Source organism: Megascapheus bottae, chromosome 11 (assembly GCF_031878675.1).
Source record: "Megascapheus bottae isolate mThoBot1 chromosome 11, mThoBot2.hap1, whole genome shotgun sequence".
Lineage (NCBI taxonomy): Eukaryota > Metazoa > Chordata > Mammalia > Rodentia > Geomyidae > Megascapheus > Megascapheus bottae.
The window spans coordinates 55,190,010-55,209,889 of NC_143519.1; the positions used below are offsets into that span (position 1 = coordinate 55,190,010).

Genomic DNA, 19,880 nt, shown 5'->3' on the forward strand with positions numbered 1-19,880 from the left:
AGTTTGATAGAATACTCGTTAGGGATTTTAAAATGGGTTAGTATAGATTCTGCTGACTATAGACTACTGTATTTTTGGTGTTGTTTCCTTTATCCTTGAAACACAGAAAGAGCTGTTAACTGGAGAATGGGAGTAAAGAAAGGCAGTGACAGTGGAGATGGAGTCAAACCAAGTCAGAGAAATAGTCACTGTTGTTCTAGTAAGACCACTCCCAAATTGTACCCCATGTGATCAAAGCCCCCAGTTCAAAGCTTTTCTACCCTATCAGTCCTTCCCCAGTAGAAAGATCCTCAGCTCCCATTCCCATTTTCAATGACAATATGTAATTCTAAGATAAGTTAACACACAGGCATTTGCTTGTGTGTGTGTGTGTGTGTGTGTGTGTGTGTGTGTGTGTATTTTTTAATCAATTTAAAAAACATCTAATCTGTCAAAACAAGGTTTTGAAAATGGCTAGCAATTTTAAGGCCCCATTTTGGTGGTAGGTTGTAATAGTAATCATAAGGATGTTTTTTGTTTTTTGTTTTTTTTTGCTAGTCCTGGGGCTTGAACTCAGGGCCTGAGCATTGCCCTTGGGCTTTCTCAAGGCTAGCGCTCTGCCACATGAGCCACAACACTACTTCTGCCTTTTCTGTGTATGTGGTACAGAGGAATCAAACCCAGGGCTTTGTGCATGCAAGGTAGACACTCCACCACTAGGCCATGGTCCCTACCCAGGAAATTTTTTTAATGTACAAGAAAGTCTTAGAGTCCTAACTAGCTTTGTTTTGAACTAAAAAGATACTGAAGCCTGAAGAGTTCAGGGTTCTCATGTGGGCTTGCTGATCTTACTAAATAAGTCTGCTGTTCTTCCCAGTTACTGTTTTAGTTTCACACATTCTTGTGAGGAGGAGCAAAAAAAAATGTTATTTTCCACATTGAAATTATATTTCATTTGGGTTTTTGAAATAGGTGGCCTTGAACTCATGATCTTCCAACCCATCCTTCCTGAATGGTGGGATCAGCTGAACTTTCAGAATGCTAAAACTATCTCACAATTGTCTTTTAAAAAAATAAGCAAACTTTCTTGAGAAAATACCTAAGAAAAGCCTTTGAATAACTTGCATGAGTAGTCTGATATAACCATTAGGTGGAAAAAAAAGCATCTTTTTAAAAAAAATTATTGGGGTAATATATAGAGGGGTCACAGTTACATTCGCCAGATAGCAGGTGCATTACTTCTCATACATTGATACTGCTTCTCATATTTTTGTCTCCATTTCCCTCCCTGCATTTCCTCCCAATCATCTTGTTTTCCCCCTTCCCTTTGCTATTTCAAATAAACAAATAAATATATGTATAATATACCAGTTAACAATGTCAGATATAGTAACAATATGAGATTAACCAAAGGACAACAAACGAGAAGAGAAATAACATAGTACATTAAGAAAAACAATCACACAAGATAAAGCTCTTGTTTCCATATAGTTCCTTTCCTTTAGTTTCATCCTATATGACCTTATGTGCCTAGGTTTTGAGCTATTGTAATCCTCTGCTAGGAGAGTCCAACATTTGTACTAATTATTACAAATGAGGGAAACTATTGAGCCTATGTTCCTTTGGGTCTGGCTTACTTCATTTAGTATGATTTTTTTCAAGCCTTTCCATTTCCTTACAAATGGGGTGGTGTCATTCTTTCTGATGGCAGCATAGAATTCCATTGTGTATAAATACCATGTCTTATTGATCCACTCATCTACTGAGGGACATCTGGGTTGGTTCCATATCTTTGCTATGGTCAATAATGCTGCAATGAACATCATGCAAGTGGGTTTAGTATGTCCTTGTTTCTGGGCCAATGCCCAGAAGTAAATGCCAAGGAGTGGAATTGCTGGGTCATAGGGGAGCTCTATGTTTAGTCTTTTGAGGAATTGCCATACTGAAAAAGCCTGTTTCTTATCCAATGTGTGTCTTGTAGGTATACCTTAGATGAATTTGGGACAGCCAGACGAAGTACAGTTGTTCGTGGATTCATTGATGCTCTTACGAGAGGCGGCCCAGGAGGGACACCTCGACCCATTGAGATGCATTCCCATGACCCTTTGAGGTATGGTAATCAGCCACATGTAGAGACTTGGAGACCTTTTCCAAGGACATCTTTACTAACATGTAGTTTTTGTTAGGTATGTGGGAGATATGTTGGCCTGGCTCCACCAAGCTACTGCTTCTGAAAAGGAGCACCTGGAGGCCCTCTTAAAACTTGTGACTGCCCAAGGTGAGTGCACTAATGGTAGTCTGAGGGCCAAACAGTGCAGGCTTCTGTTTCCTTTCTAGACAGTGTCTTTTTCCTGGAGGTAAATGTTAACCCATAGATGGTACAATGCATGTTCTAATTCACCTTACTCTCTTTGCTTCTGCTTGTAGGTTTCTTCTCTATATTGGCATCCTATGTCTCAACTGTTCAGTTTTACGGCGGGTTCTTTTACTCTGTATCTAAAGTCTACACTCCCATACTTCACTTCATAGACATTTCTGAATTGGGATTATCTTTATGAGTGAGCAGAGTGGTTTGCTTACTGTCTTTAAGCTGCTAATTTTTTTTTTTAATTTCTACTATCCATCCTTGGTTTTCATTCTGATGAGACCACTCTAAAGGATTTGTTGTTGTTGTTTTTATTAATTACCATATGTACTTAAAGTGCTTATCTTAGCTGCAAGTGAGAACATGACTACATTTGAGAGTCACCAATGGCTTGTCTGTAGAATTTCAAGTGATTTGAATTGTAACTGGCTGAAGAGGCTTGTTTTAGAGTTTGATGGGCTATGTAATTAAAAGATATTCTGTTGTTGATAGAAAGACAAGTTTCACATGACTGTTTTGTGTAGCTGATGATCTAGGGAGAGGCCACGTGCAAATTGTTGTAATACTTTCCCCCATATATTTTATTTCTTTTATACTGAGACTAGACTTACTTTCCCCCATATATTTTATTTCTTCTATACTGAGGCTAGACTCAGCATAGATCTGAGCCACAAATGCATTTCTCAACATTTTTTCTCTATTGTTACCCTAATTATCTAGTTTAAAAGAGTTTATTACTTCCAAAATGTTTTAGAAAAGTTTGTAGGAAGGGTGTTTCTGAAAGGGAGAAATTCCACAGCAATGACCTAAGTCTTCACATCCTCAGTTTCTCTATCTGTAAAAGAGAAAGTGGTTATGAGCAGCAGATGTTGAGTACCTGGTGCAATGCTGGATATTCAGTACTCTGGAGTGTTGCAAGGTCCATCTTCATCTTTCTGCCCTCAGCCCATGTGCTCCTCTGCATGCTTTGAATAAAGTGTTTACAGAGCAAATCCTAACCATCATAATCATCTTGAATTGCTTTCTTCATAGTCCTCCTCCTTGCCCTGTCTCAGATACTGTTTCAAACAAAGATGTTCATTTTGTTAACTGAACAGTCAAATGAATAAAAGTTTTCTAGACACTCATTAGTCATTAACACAATTAGTAGTGTTACTAACAAGTAATGTCCTTAAAGATAAACTTTTACTGTGAATATTATGAACGCCATTAATTATCGACATTTTTGTTGTTTTTTTTTGCATTTATATGAAGCAAAACATAATGTGGAAAAATAATTTACATAGTAATTCACTTTAGGTGTTGAAGAAAATATTCAGGAAGTTGTTGGGCATATCACGGAAGGTGTCTGCAGACCTCTAAAGGTAGAATATTTTGTTTTTATATATGTTATGTAAAGAAACATGCAGCCCTGTGTTGAGAGGATATGTCTGTGTGGCAAATGTGCCAGCCTGTGTGTCTTTTTTAGTCTTACTTTTAGCCTTCCTTCCTTTGAGTGATCTTTAAGGTAGCCCACAGAGCCTCTTTCTCTCAGTACCCCTGCGGTGTAACAAGGGGTGACATGATTTCCCTCCCCCCCTCCCTACCTCCCTCCCTTCCTCCCTCCCCTCCCCTCCCCAACCCTCCCCTCTTTTCATTTTGCTTCTTGGTTCTCTCCCTATACCTTTTTCTCTCCCTTTCTTAAACTGAGGAATAGTTTCTTGAGCTCTCTAAAGCCTAGAAGGTGAGTTTCTAGGTAGCTGAGATGATGTTATAAATGTTTGGGAAAATGTCTTGTCTACAATTAACATTATTTTTATTTTGCTCTATTATTTATTTATTTATTTATTTTTTGCCCGTCCTGGGCCTTGAGCTCAGAGCCTGAGCATTGTCATTGGGCTTTCTCAAGGCTAGAACTCTACCACTTGAGCCATAGCACCACTTCCGGCTTTTTCTATGTATGTGGTACCAAAAGGTTGAACGTGGGTCTTTATGCATGCTAGGCAAGCACTCTACCACTAAGCCAGACTCCCGGCCTAGTAATAATAATTTTATCAAAATTCAGAAAACATCACTTTTATGGATATAATGTATAATGTAAATTACTGGGTCTTAGCCTGAAAAGAAATTAAAATGAGATTCATTAACTAGTCTGCTGCCTTATGCTGAGAGATGAATCAGTTTCATAAACATATTGATGTAAAGATAACTTGATTTTGAAAACTCAAGTGATTTTGTGTGCCATTATGGATGCGTTCATAAGGACCTCATTTTTTTTCAAATTGTATCTGTTGGTATTATAACAGGTGCTGAAATCCATGTGCAGAGAAACTTCAGCTTGCAAAACATCTGCTGTGTGTGTAACGTACTAACAGATGCTGCAGAGATGTAAGGCAGCAGGCATTGCAGCATGTACTGGTGTTTAGAAAGTAGTTAGAAAGGGGAGAAAGTGAGTAGTCACTTAAGGACAGGTTGAGTACAGCATGTAAGTAGGCATGGATCAGGGTTATTTCCATAGCACTTGTTAATGAGGAAATACCAAGTAATGGAAAGTACAGGGAGGGATGGAATTGAGTTAGAAAAGACTCTTGGTGACTGACTTTGAGGCAGAACAATTTTATCCTAACTCAGATCTGATTTTTTCCTTCAATAACTTGGTGCTAATTATAATCTGCTTGCCTGTTTATTCTGTGGTTAATGGGAACAAACATGGTATTATAGTTTAAAAACAAAAAGTCTTTCACTTTTTTCTGAACGTTTAGTGACTGAGCAGTGTATATCCACTGAGAATCTGCTGTAAGAAAGATAACTTTTGAGATTTAATATTGAGCTAATTTAATTTCTATGCTGACAGTAAACCTCAAAGTAACCCCACTGACCTGATGAGGCCTGCCTTGAACCAAATTTTATAGTTAAAACATTTTCTAACTGTGACTTAATGTACTGAAATTCTTTGAAAGGTATTTTGTGATTGCTGAAGTGATGCAGTTTGTTCCTGTGTTTGTTTTGCTCTATTCATACTATGGAGTTAATGAAGAAAGGTATGCATGTAAGGAATGTCTAATTCTTTTCTCACATGCTTTAATAGGTTCGAATTGAACAAGTAATACTTGCTGAACCTGGTGCAGTTTTACTGTATAAAATTTCTAATCTCCTCAAATTTTACCACCATACAATCAGGTAAGTGGAGGAACAACAAAGGGCTTCCTAAACCTCAGTGGTGTTTTACAGGAGTTATAAGAGATATTGCTTCATGTTTCAAAGGATATTATTCCAATGCCTATTGTTTTCAGTGCACTCCCAACTAAGCATGGCCAGTAGAGCCACCGCTCTATACATGCTACGTCTGCGATACCCGAGGCCTCTCCTTTCCTTTTCTCTTTTGTCTCCAACCATAACTACACACACACACACACACACACACACAACGTGAGTCTAAAGTATTTATTGAGTCTTCTTGAATTAGTAAATAAAGTTTATGACAACTGAATCAGCTACAAATTATATTTAGAATAGAGCATAGCAAACTAAATATCCTATTCTAGGTGTAAATAACAAACTCAGCATTTACCTGTCATAACTAACAATATGAAAGTAGAACTATAGTTCTGTCCCCCTAAACAAAAGCCACGCTGTTACCTGATTAGAAACTATTTGTCTTATTTAGGACGCGGTCTTTGACTCCCAAGATTTGCACTCACCGTCTCTTTGATGTATCTATTAGTGTCTGCACTGAAAAATGACTTGTTTTCCATTACATCGGAATGAAGAACAAAAGATCAATATGAAAACCCAAAGTTGGTATAACTAACTGACTTAGGAGAGAAGAGGAGAGGTTCAGCAGTCACTAAATCCTAGAGCACCAAGAGGTTACTGTGATGATGCTACCAGCCTCCTAAAGGCTGAGCATAACTAAAATGGCAGTCTACCAGACGGGCCTTGTCTGTGTGCCCTTGCTTCATTTTCAGCAGAGCTAAGCCACATGGTAAGAAAGACACAAAGAAACCAGGGCTGACATTGCCTTTGGTAATATTCATAATATAGGTGATATTCAAAACTGTGTGGCAAGGAAAGGTGGTTTAAGAAGTGAGGGCATGAGTGGAGGTATATAGAAGGACCTCGGTCTAATCCCTGGGTATTTCAATACTCACAAATACTAGAAAAGGATAGGCAATGAAGTTAGAGAAAAAGTGGGAGACGTGTGAGGGCTGATACGTTTATTTCATATATGTTATAACCTCTCACAAGGAAGATATGAGGTCCAGGAAATAAGGAGTCTCGTATATAATTATATGTCCTTCCTGTAAAAATTCTCCCTGGAGTCTATAATTGCTTTGTTTTTATACTTGCTTATTTTCCAATGTCCTTATCACTGTTCAGATCCAAAGTGCTAGGTGAACTTGACCTTTTCTAGGTACACAGTAAGCATCTCAAGTAGTTCCACCCTTCCTCTGACACCCCTCTTGGATCCCCCTTCCTCAGGCTGGATGAATTGTTCTCAGGCCCCCAGATCTACTCTGTGGCTACACACTAGGGCTTGTCTTTCCTCCAGTTTTCTCATTCCCTGGTGTTGTATGTCCTGCTTCCTCAGTCAGCTGTGAGTGGTATTTATGCGCTAAGTGACAGTATAAACAGTAAACATGTATCTATTGGAATGCTGTAATTCCTACTAGGAAGCCTAGGGAATGTGAAGTTTGATGTGGGTGGGGAAGAAGAACTGTGTTGGAGAGTTTCACTGTCATTGTCTATACCAGGGATTTGTATATAATACCTAAAAATTAAACCACAGTAAGCATGTTGGATAGAACTATAGAGTGAAGTATCAAAAAGAGCACCTAAAAGGAACTGGACCAAACACTGGGGAATGCTAGCCTTGAGGACCAAATGCAGCTTCGTAGTATGTAATATATTGTTTGCAAGAACTATGTAAAACTTTATTCAAGTCATTTTAGTTTCAAAGTATACTGATGTAAATAATGTAAGTATGTACATGCAGTACATATAAACTTTTTGGTAAATTTAAGGTGATTTTAGCATATAATTTACCCATACTTACTGATGTCATCGTACTCATGTTTAACAACCTAAATGACTTTATGATATTATTATAACTTTGGAAATTATGATTTTCTACGGAATTTTCACAACATACTTCCCCCACAAAAATATAATAAAAATTATATGAATGACAAAGACAAAACTGGGAAGTTTGTATGTAGTCCTAGATCTTGGCAAAATTGAAAAAGCCCTTTGTCTATGAATCATCCTTCTAATCCCAAATTAAATATTACAGAATGTGCTAATGTGATTATTTTGAAGTGCTATCAGAATCTTCATAATTAATCTAGACATACCATTATTTAAGCAGCTGTATAAAAATGGAAATACATAGGCATGTTATTGCTGGGATATGCCAGTTTTAATTAAAAGAAGAACTCAGTGTGATATAATTAGTTGTTTCATTAACAGTAGAACTGTTGGAATGGCTTCCTTGGTCAGGGTACTAACTGTATTAGAGAAAGAACAGAAAGGGAGCCTCCATATCACAGTGGTGCTCCTAATCCAGTTTGGCTAATAGACTGGGAAATACTAGACAGCCAGGACAAGCCAAGTGTCCCCGATTTGGAATTGGGACCAGAAGTTTTACAGATCCAGGTTTTTAGGGTTTTTGTTTTGGACTTTGGAATACGTGCAAGCATCTCTATCTCAACTGTCAGTCCACTCTGATATCGGAAACTTTTTTTTTTAAACACTGATGCAGTACTCAAAATGTTTCAGGTATTGCAATATTTCACATTTTGGATTCTTAAAACAAAAATACTCAGTTTTTTTCTTGTTTTGATTAATAAACCAAATGACAAACAAAACCTTTTGACTTTTGATTTTAATTTATGCATTGTCTACATAACATTTTTTAATTTAAATCTACATCTTAAAGCTTTATAGAAAGAACCAGAAATTTTACAACCTGAAATGTTCTTTGCTCTTAGTGGCATCGTTGGAAATAGTGCGACTACTTTATTGACTACCATTGAGGAAATGCATTTGTTAAGCAAAAAAATATTCTTCAATAGCTTGAGCCTTCATGCAAGTAAACTGATGGATAAGGTATGTTTGCAAAATGCATCTCTTAACCTGTGTACTTGTAAATCTTTCACATTTAAAGATGTTGTTGCAGTGTTTTTACATTCGTTGGTGACTTTTTTTTCTTGTTCTGTGCAGTGTTATTTTGTTTTTTTAATTCTTACAAACACCAAACTTCATGTTGCAGTGACTAACTGGACATAAATTTGTAGTCTGTCTTCCTGGAATTATGTAACTGAGTCACAACTGGAAAAAGAATCTTAAGCCTTAGTTTTATTACTTGTAATCAAAAATGTGGAACTAAACCAAACTTACTGTGTTTGGATGACAGATAAGGCTCCAACATTTGGCTTGAAAAATTGGAAATCTTAGAAAAATTGTTTTCTTTTTTCTCTCTTCCTTCCCTTCCTCTCTTCCTCCCTTCCTTCCTTTCTTCCTCCCCCCCCCCTCTCTTTTCAACTTGCAGTAGTCTGTTGAGGTTTTAGAATATAGAACAGTAGAGAAGAGAAGACTAACAATAGAATTCTTTGTGCCTGGGCAATGCTGACTTTCCTGACCTTGGAGAAACCTTACTAGAATCCATTTCCTGACAGGTCTGTTGATCTGAAGTCATTTCTTCCAATAAATGATTGCTGTGCCTAGGGAGCATTGTTAGCACAAGAGGATGTACTGATCTACATGTGCATGTTAATGCCTCCTTTACAGAGAAGATGTTCTCCAGAGAAAGCTTCATGTAGGATTTTGAAAGTTGAAGAAGGAGGTAAAACAGGTGCCATCTTCAGTAGAAGAAACAAATAGAATGTGTCAGAACAGATTTTCACTCCCCTGGAACTGAGAATGTACATGTCTTAGCAGTGCTTACAGTTTTTTTAGTACATTAAGGATATTATATCAGTCATTCATATGTTAATATAGTTCTTTTATTATTATTAATTTACATTATTTTTGCTGTAGAGGTAATGTACAGAGCGATTATATTACATGAGTCAGGTAATGAGCACATTTTCTTTCATAATTTATCTTCTGTTCCTTCATTCTCTTTGTCTCTTCCTCTCATCTCCATCCATAAGTTGTATAGCTCACTTTTATCTGTGTCCAGTGAGCTCCACTGCTGCACTTTTTTACCCTTTTTTCTATAGTTCAGTATCTCCTTTGCCCAACCCTTACACTTGAATATAGATAAGGTAAATAAATAAAAAACTAAAAAAAAAGGGGAACAAAGATAAAGGGTGGTGGGAAGCAAGGTTTCTTGTTTCGTATCTTGGAGTTTACTTCAGTATGTATGTTATTGTATGTAAATATGAAGAGGAATCAAGACATTGTGCTTTGGTGTTTCTATCCCTAAAGTATCCTCTTTTGGCCTCACTGTGTGTATCTAGAATCTTGTATTATTGATGATATCCCAATGCATTTTAGATCTAATTTCCACATATTGGATTAGGCACCGTTTTTCTCTCTTAGCATGGCTTACCTCACTTAATATGAATTGTTCTAGTTCCATTCATTTCCCTGAAAACTCCTGGCCCTTCTTTTGTGCTTTTACAAAGACATATTTGGTAGTTATGAAAGAAAGAAAGTTCAAGAACATGATTTTATTGAAATACATATGTTTTCTCAGCCGTGTAGAGTAGGTGAGCATTCAAGCCTGTACACAGGCCTTTCTCCTCGTTTCCCGGAGAACTCAACCGAACGTCTGGGAATGGCAGTATATCTGGGCTGAATTTAAGTTAGGTATCTCCTGAAATTCTTTTCATTAGATAGAAAGATATAGAGGCAGGCAGATACAGAACTATGATATTGAGATACAATTTAAAAGGATACAAAAGTAAAGTTCATGTCAAAGTAACAACATAGCTAATTTGTTTAGTCTTCTGGCAAAAGCCAAAATGATCTTTTAAGAAATTGCAAATTAAATTCCAGAAATATTACTATGAGTCTCTTTTTACGTGGTGTTTGGAAGAGTATTTAGGGCATAACCTGTGAAGTTGTTAGGCATGCAAATATCCAACCCCACTGAGTCAGAATATGCATTTTAACTGTACTCATTAGACTTTGAGCAGTACTGCTATAACTAAATAGTGTTGAATTTTACATTATTCTTAGTGGATTGTTCTGCCTGGAGGGGGGAAAAACACAAAACAAATACTTTGTGATGAGAATTCTGTTAACAGTATTTCAGATAAGTATTAGTTTAGACTCTTAAATTTCTCTTTGCCAATTTTGCTGACTTAAAATAAGCTTCATTTTCACATATTATTTATTATTAGAACATAGAGCAAAAGCAATTTAAACACAGAATTAGGAAACTTAAAAATAGGAAAGTTTTCCTGGTTGTTTTGTTTTTGTTTTATTTTTTTGATTCAGAGTGTAAGAGGCCTTCTCAACAGCTATGGAACAGAAAATTTGAAAACCTGGTATAGAAGATCTTTGATAGAATAAAACTGAAGTCATTACAATTAAGTCATAGAAACAGCTTTTGCAGTTTTTCTGGTGAATTTTGTCATTTTCTTCTGGCTAGACAAGAATATCTATACTCTAGTAGGAGTAAAAAGTACGTGGGCTCTTCACGGTCATTTCTGCCAATTTACAAGGCACAGAGCTTCAGGGAGTGGACATCTTCACGAGACCAAATGTTTTCAAATGTCAGTGTTTGCTTTATACCTTAACTTTGTCACTTGGGAATGGGACATAAAATCATACGATTTTCAGTAAACTCTTACACATTAAAAATTCTTTATTACCTTTTGGATTCTAAGTGGAGATAGATGTTAAAGCATCTAATTCTCAGTGTACAGCTCACCGAATTGTCATGTTTGAATAGGCTCATTAACTATCACCCCTACCAAGATATAAATACAGTTCACACCTCAGATCTTCCTCAAGCTGGCTCCAGTCAGTACCTTCCTCAGGCTAAACCACTGTTTGACCTTCAGTATTCTGTTTTTCTTGTTATTTAGATCTTGTTATTTAACAGATTCTGATGGTGTGTATTTTCATGGGCTCTAATATAATACATTAATCTTGAATGTTCAGTAGTGTTTGTTTCTAATTTTATCAGTGTATATTAATTTTACAAGGCATTTCATTGTGATCTCTAAGTGTGATCATCTATAATTCATTATATTAATACTCCATAGTTTATTTACCCATTCTGTAATTGATGGTCATTTGGGTTGTATCCAGGTTTGGATATTGTAAATAAAGCTGTTGTGAATATTCCTGTACATACCCTCTGCTGAATACTCGTTTTCATTCCTGTTGTATGTATCCTGGGAAGTAGCCTCTGTCTAGGTGATGGGATTGACCCACTCAGGCACTTCTACAAAGCTTTCCAGATGGTTGCCCCAGTTAATGCGGCAGTGTTTTTTGTTCCCTAGACTTCCTCGATCCTTGATAGTTTTAGACTCCTTTTACTTTTAGTCATTTTGGAAAGTATGTGATAGTATCTCGGTTGTTTGTAATTTGCATTGTTCTGAAGACTAACACTGTTGAACAGATTTCCTTCCTCCCTCCTTCCCTCCCTCCCGCCCACCCTCCCTCCCTTCCTTCCTTCCTTCCTTCCTTCCTTTTGGTGGTACTAAGGCTTAAATTTGGTGCTTCAAGCATTCAAGGCAGGCACTCTCCCACTTGAACCAGACCTCCAGTTTCTTTTTGTATTGGCTGTTTTTCAAGTTAGGGTCTTGATTTATACCCGAGGCTGGACTCTGCTGCCTTCCACCTACTCATGCGTCCACGTTGCTTGTGATAACACCTGCACCATTGCACCAGCCATTTTCTATCCCCATAGCTGAGATAACAGGCATGAGCAATGGAGCCTACTGCCATTGGTTATTGTCTGAGCTTGTCTCAAACTGTAGTCCACCTATCTCCACATCTCAAGTAGCTCAGATTACAAGCTAGAGCTACTGCATCCCATCATTTTCTTATTTTTGTTTATAGCTGGCTGTACACTTTTATGAAGGAAGGATCTTTTGAAGTCTGCTGTCTTAATTCTCTCTCTTTTTTTTTTTTCCAGTCCTGGGGCCTGAACTCAGGTCCTGAGCACTGTCTTTGGGCTTTCTCAAGGCTTGCGCTCTATCACTTGAGCCACAGCATCATTTCCGGGTTTTTCTATGTATGTGGAACTGAGGAATTGAACCTAGGGCTTTGTACTTGCTAGGCAAGCACTCTACCACTAGGTCATGCTGCTTGCCCTCTATCTTTTTCTTATTGTCTTATAAGGACTTAGTATATAAACCCTTTATGGGATAGTTAGATTTTTGAGTGTCTTTTCACTCACTTAATGCCATATTTTGATAAATGGAAGTACTTTACTTTTAACTAGCCCTATATACTAATCTTTTATGGTTTGTTCGTTTTAGGGCCTGTTTAAAAAAATCTTTGCCCAACCTAGGGTCGCAAGGATCTTCTTCCATGTTTTCTTCTAAGAAGCTTGAATATTTTCGCTTCCACATTAAGGTGTTTGATCTATTTCAAAGTAAATTTTTCACTCTGGTGTGAGGAAGGAGTTAAGATGAATGCTTTTCCCTATGTGTAATATACTTGGTCTAGTACCATGCATGGTAAAGGTCTTTTTTTTTCCCCCATTGAATTAGAGGGACATCTTTGCTATATATCCCATGATCATGCATGAGGGTTTGCTTCTTAGGTTTGTTTTTCTATCCTGGCACTAATTCTACATTTGCTTAATTGCTTCCCAGCTTTGGTATCTGTTATATGCAAATTCTTTAGAGTTTGTTTTTGTTGTTTTTTTTTTTTCTTTCTGTGTATACCATTGCATTAGCTATGTCCTCTTCAGTTCCATGTGGATTTTAAAATCAACTTGTCAGAAAAATCTTAAATCTTGAGTGAATCAAATTCAGAGAAATTAATATTGATACTGAGTTTTCCAGTATCAGTGTCCATATCTCTCCTTTTATCAAGATCCTCTTAGGTTTCTTTCACTATTTTTAGATTTACCCCATATATTGCCTGGTTCCTTGATGGTATAATAAGTTGTTTTGCTTTGTAAATTTTATTTTCCACATGTCATTTGGTGCTACAGAGAATATAGTTGACTTGAAGCTTAAACTCTGTACCACATACTTAATGGCAAGAAAATTTTAACTATTTCTATTGGAAATTAAAGTTTGTATTAATTTGAAGTTGCATATGTATGCATTTTCTGTCCATGGTTTTATGATCATGGTAAACTTTTTTCAATGAATATTTATGTAAAACACAGAAAGATGCATAATGAATAAGATCTCTGAAATAAGAAGTCTGGAGTCTAGCTGAAATGAAGGCTTTCTCTAAATTAATTTAGCAATTCTATCCTTGGGATTTAAACACAACAGTAAACAAAAAGATGTGCATTTATTGTCTCTCTCGGAGTTTGTTTGAATACAGCAAATGTATTGTTTCCATGTATTACCAGTAATACATTTGCATTCATGACACAGAGTTACAATTCAGATTTCTGTACAGCCATGTTTAGAACAGTGTTCACTTTCCTGCAGAGGTGCTTACAAGCTCTAGCTGTAGGTGCTGTGTCAGGTGTGATCAGCCTCAGGGCATCACTCTACTTAGAATATCTGGAGTTTGAGATCAGGATAATTATAGAAGTAAGGCCCAAACATGGGTCACTGTAAGAAAGGGAGAAACTTCATTTGTAAAACAATTGTCTGCATCTTTTTGTTTGTTTGTTTGTGTAATCAGTCTGTAAAGATTATGTGACTAGCTCAAATCTAGGTCCAAGCAGCAGTGATACTGAATGCTATAGCTATCTCTTTCACTCTCAGCCCCATTGCTATTGCTCACTGATTTCTACGGAAGCAGAATGTGACTACATTCAGATATTCTGCCTGCACAGCTTCAAGCTCATAGGAAATTTGACATGATTATTGTGCTATGTGAGATTTATAAGACTTGCTTTGTTTGTTTGTTTTTAATGGTTCCTCTACTTGTTATGGATTCTCTAAGTCACAAAGTCCACTTAATTCTAGTGTCTGTGTTCCACAGCCTTGTATGCAGTAATAGAGAACATAGTAAAGAGGCTTTCTTCTAAAAGGAGCATAAATTGTGTAGGAGGAACTTCTAAAAAGAAAGACATGCACATCTCTTATAAGTTTACCAATTAGAAATGAGTTTTCTAATCAGGTGACATTAAAATGAAGAAAGAAGAAAATTAGTTTAATTCCATATGATATTTCTTCTCTTTAGATTTTCTGTTTACTGTAGATTGAGCTTTATCTGATTACCTCCCATAATTACTGGTTTGCTTTAAAAAGTGTTTCTTGCCTCAGCCAACGTAAAAATGCCTCTTAGAATAGCACTTTGTTGAATGGAGTAAGTTAAGTAGAACTATGGCAAGGTGGGAACTTTTGCTATATATTTTAATAGCTCTTAAAGCCTTCAAAAGGTATAAAAAATAAAATTATCTTTAATTTTCTCCCATTATTACATAAGATTTCTACTACTGGTCTCTAGTTTTGCTTCCAAAAGGCAGTATACTTTTTATAAACTTAGACTAGAAATTTATATATTTACTCTTTAAGAATTAATCACATATTATGTGTAGTTTTATTAGAGTTCTATCCCCCCACCTGAAGATCTGTTAAATTCTTAATGACTTCTTTTTCCAGTTATGAGAAATATTGGGAAATTAGAACACATATGAACCTGCTTGCTTTGGTTTGTGTAGTTGCCTACTTCCAAATGCCAAGTTTAAGATTGTGGACAAGTCTTACTAATGTGTGCTTAAGCAAGAATTCCACTGAGTAGCTTTTAGGTTAGTATCTTCTATTCAGTTTATATTACTTTTACATATGCATGAGTGCATATCCAGTGCTTTTATATATAGTTTCAAATCTTAAATTATGCATGCACTGATTTATATGAAATGAAAAGTTTATTTTTAAAGCCAGAAAAATTATCTACATCTTGTCACCCTAAATTTGCTCCTTTTAACAGCTTGACCACAATTCATTAGTCTTTAGGAGACAAGAATCACTATTATTTTTCTATAACTGATATTCACATCCTAAAATCATGGACATATTTAAATCACTTAGAAGAACATAAAGACAAAATTAGAAACAACCAAAAGCCATGCATATTAACCACCATGACCAACAATTTACTAACCTTTTAAATATTTCATTAAAATATGACAAATGAATGAAATATTTTTAAAAAGATGAAATAACATTCTGAAAAATTTTTAATTCGTTTATTTTAACACAACTGCATGACTGGTGGCACGTGAAATAATTATTTCTTTACTACAGAAAATATTTTCCCTTCAATTTTGCTAGTTTTGGATTTATGTATTTTCATATGCTAGTTTTCGATGCACATCTTTACAATTGCTATATACTTATCATGTGTGGACCCTTAATCATTATAAAATGTCTTTCTTTGTTTTGAGTAATTCTATCATAAAAGTCTGTTTTGTCTAATGTTACTGTAGTTATTCTAGCTTTCTCTTGATTATATCCAAGTTACATCGTTTTTTTTTTAACCTTTACTTTTTGAAAATTATCTTTAAGTTGTACAAGGGAGTCATCATTTAAAAAAGCAGTTCATGAATGCTGTCTTAATCAGTGCCCCACCTTACAACATTCTCACCCATGCCTCTCTTACACATCCTTTCCTTCATCTTCTCAGTCTTGTAGAATATACATTGGATTCTTGGCTGCATTCTACCCCTCTTCTATTATTTGCCTCTTGACCCCTCCCCATTTCTTTCACTTACCCTATTCTTTTTCTTTTCCTTCCTTCCTTCTTTCTTTCTTTCTTTCTTTCTTTCTTTCTTTCTTTCTTTCTTTCTTTCTTTCTTTCTTTCTTTCTTTCTTTCTTTCTTTCTTCCTTTTTTGCCAGTCCCAGTGCTTGAACTCAGGGCCTGCGCACTGTCTTTGGGTTTTCTCAAGGCTAGAGCTCCACCACTTGAGTAACAGCACCATTTCTGGTCTTTTCTGTGTATGTGGTACCGGAGGAATTGAACCCGGGTCTTCAGGCATGCTAGGCAAACACTCTACCACTAGGCCAAACTCCCAGCTCCCCTATTCTTAACACTTCATTTTGCTGAACTTTGACTTTGCTTTCTAAGGAATTACGTTGTTTAAGTTCTCTCTTGAATCAACTTAAATCAATTCATATATTTGTATGCCCCTGCATGTACACACCCAGTATATTTACTAACAAGTAAATAAGCTAAATCTAGCTTCCACATAGAAGGGAAACATCCATTCTTTGTTTCTCTGAGCTTGTCTTACTTCATTTATATTGCATAGATAGATAGATAGATAGATAGATAGATAGATAGATAGATAGATAGATGGATAACATGGGCTCAATTTTATAGTAAAGCAAAAACTCTAGGTCATTTCAAGTACATCAAAAATAATTTAACAGTTCAAATGAATACTAACTTGTCGCATAAATTGCTGAATGACAGTTACATTGGCAGTGATCAGTGACATTATAACTAAAACTTGTTTCACTTTCCATGCTGACATATATAGACTTTAGAATTGAAATAAAAATACAAATAGCGAATAAACCATTCTCTGTTCTAGGTTGAACTCCCTCCTCCTGACCTTGGACCCAGTTCTGCCCTAAATCAGACACTCACGTTGTTGCGCGAAGTTCTGGCATCTCACGATTCTTCTGTCGTACCACTGGATGCTCGTCAGGCTGACTTTGTTCAGGTAGCTTGTAATTCAGTTTGATCATTGCTTTCTCTTGTTCCTCTGCTATACAGTCTGCTCAAATGCTGGAATTTGTAATATGTATTTTCAGACACCTTTTCTTGTTGATTTTTTTCATATATTTTTTATTGTAATTAATAGAAGGGTTACATGATATTTGCCAGATAGATGGTGCATTAATTCCCATACATTGATACCCTTTCATATGTCTTGGTCCCCATTTCCCTCCCCCCCACCTCCACCCCTCATCTTGTTTTCCCCCCTTCCCTATCCAATTTCAAATAACCAAATACAAATATATCTGATATATCAGGTAACAAAGTGAGATACTGTAACAATATGAGATAACCAAGGGACAGCAAAAGAGATGAGAAATAACATAGTACCTTAAGAACAACAATCATTCATTATATGGCTTATGTTTCTATATCCTAGAGATCCTTTCATTTAGCGTCCTACTATATGGCCTTTTGTATCAAGGTTTTGCTCTATTGCAAATCTCTGCTAGGAGAGCCCAAGGTTTCTATTGATTATGACAAATGAGGGAAACCATTGAGACTAAGTTCCTTTGCGTCTGGCTTACTTAACTTAATATGATTTTTTCTAAGTCTTTCCATTTCCTAACAAATGGGGCAATGTCATTCTTTCTGACAGCAGCATAGAATTCCATTGTGTATAAATACCACATCTTGTTGATCCACTCATCAACTGAGGGACATCTAGGTTGGTTCCATATCTTTGCTATGTTGAATAGTGCTGCAATGAACATTGTTGTGCTGGTGATTTTTTTTTATATTAAACCACTTCTCTTTAATTTATGAAGTACTAATTCATTTAAACTCATTTTAAACTATATAGGCATTACATTATTTAATCTTTTCTTATATATGTTTGTAAGCTAGCTACCTTCTGCAGTGTCATGAGTACAAAAGGTGTCCCTGATGAGAAAATAAGGCATTATTTTCTAATTTTTTACTTCCAGGTGTTATCATGTGTGTTGGATCCTCTCCTCCAGATGTGCACAGTGTCAGCCAGCAATTTGGGCACAGCTGACATGGCCACATTTATGGTCAATTCCCTGTACATGATGAAGACAACATTAGCTCTGTTTGAATTCACTGACAGACGTCTGGAAATGCTACAATTTCAGGTAATTGTTGCTATATAAGTTTTCTTCATAGTTTAGCTTTAAGGTATGGACTTGACCTAAATTCAATGATCTAATTTCTATGAGTCCATTGATATAATCTGATAAAAGGATGAACATGCATATGCATGCACACACACATGCACACACATGCACACATATACAGACGCACACACACAAGCACACATGCATGAACACACCATCACACTTAAAATTTTTGTTTTTAGCTTTAGAGAAAGAAGCCAGATTATGAAATGATGAGGATGATTGATTTATACCAGAGTATAGGAGGGTATCATGAAGCTTTTTCTGAGGAATTTTAACATTTAGTCAGTGCTAAATATTTAGTCAATATGTAGTCAGTACATTTAGAGCTAGGTAGCTAGTGCAGAATGTGTTACACAGCACATATACATGTGGAAATTGGTGTCAGGCAAAACATTACAATTTTTTTTATACCAATTACTCTATTTCTGTTTGCCAAATGTTATCACTTAACTATCTGTATGACTGGCCGGAAGTTTAGCCCAGTGGTAGAGTGCTGCCCTAGCATGCTTGAAGACCCAGGTTCGATTCCTCAGTACTACATACACAGAAAAAGCTGGAAATGGTACGGTGGCTCAAGTGGTAGAGCTCTAGCCTTGAGAAAGCCTAAGGACAGCACTCAGGCCCTGAGTTCAAGCCCCAGAATAGAAAAAAAAAAAAGTCTGTATGATGGCCAAAAGAAAGCTATTTGTAAAATTTACTGATTACATAGGTTCCAACTCCAACATATTAGTAGATATGTTATCTCAAGTGTATGAACAATTTTGTACTGGATATGAGTAACACCCACATTCCTCCAGCCTTTATTAGCCATCTTTTCAACACTTAGACTAGCACTGGTCATCTGAACAGACATAAAAAAGGGTGGACTCCAGTGGTCAGTAGAACATCCTGTGTTCTGCGTGGGAAAGGCTAGCACAGGAGTGTGAAGGGTTGCTAAATGCTGTCTTCCACAGTAGCAGTTGATTGTCCAATAAAGAGTTCTTGATTTTTCGGCCCTTTTCTATCTCCCATCTAACAGGCTTCCTAGCTTTCTCCAGTGTTCCAAGTCAGAAAACTAGGCTAGTCTTACTTTTCACTTGCAGTAACCACATCTATCCATCAGGAAGCTTACAAGGATTATCCTGTATGTTTGGGTTGTTTTTATGTGTGCTCTATGTTTTGATTATTCTCACCCAGATTCCTATGAACCATTTCAGTCAGTTTAAAGATCCAGATTTTCCTTTCGCTGAGCAAAATTTTATATCATACTTTAATCACCATTTCTGTAAGTATTATATATATAATTACATATTATATAACATATATAATACATATGTATAATATTTGAAGTTCCTGTCCCTTGGCTGATTTTATCTCATGGCTCTTTTTCTAGTTTTCTTTAAACTTTTCTTCTATTTGGTTTCTTTGTTATTTGTTCTGCATTATTTTTCTTCCATTTTTCTTTCTATCCACTAATTTGGCTCTTACCAGTAATGGTTGTCTTTACTTATGTTATTTTTCTTTGATTTCCAAGAATCCCAGTAGATAGGGTCTCTAAATGTACTTCCTAGGGCATTTACATTTTTAAAAATGACAGCTGTAGGTTTCC

At 36.2% G+C, this 19,880-nt stretch overlaps 1 protein-coding gene across 1 annotated transcript in view; it reads left to right on the forward strand.

The window, feature by feature from the left end:
- Window positions 1–19,880, forward strand: part of Cog6 (component of oligomeric golgi complex 6) — a 50,468-nt gene that overhangs the window by 18,603 nt on the left and 11,985 nt on the right. The window contains exons 9-15 of the mRNA XM_090342304.1: window positions 1,961–2,089; window positions 2,166–2,257; window positions 3,644–3,708; window positions 5,412–5,503; window positions 8,314–8,431; window positions 16,966–17,097; window positions 18,080–18,247. Of these exons, the coding sequence (XP_090198430.1) occupies window positions 1,961–2,089; window positions 2,166–2,257; window positions 3,644–3,708; window positions 5,412–5,503; window positions 8,314–8,431; window positions 16,966–17,097; window positions 18,080–18,247 (796 nt within the window). The remainder of the gene's footprint in view (window positions 1–1,960; window positions 2,090–2,165; window positions 2,258–3,643; window positions 3,709–5,411; window positions 5,504–8,313; window positions 8,432–16,965; window positions 17,098–18,079; window positions 18,248–19,880) is intronic.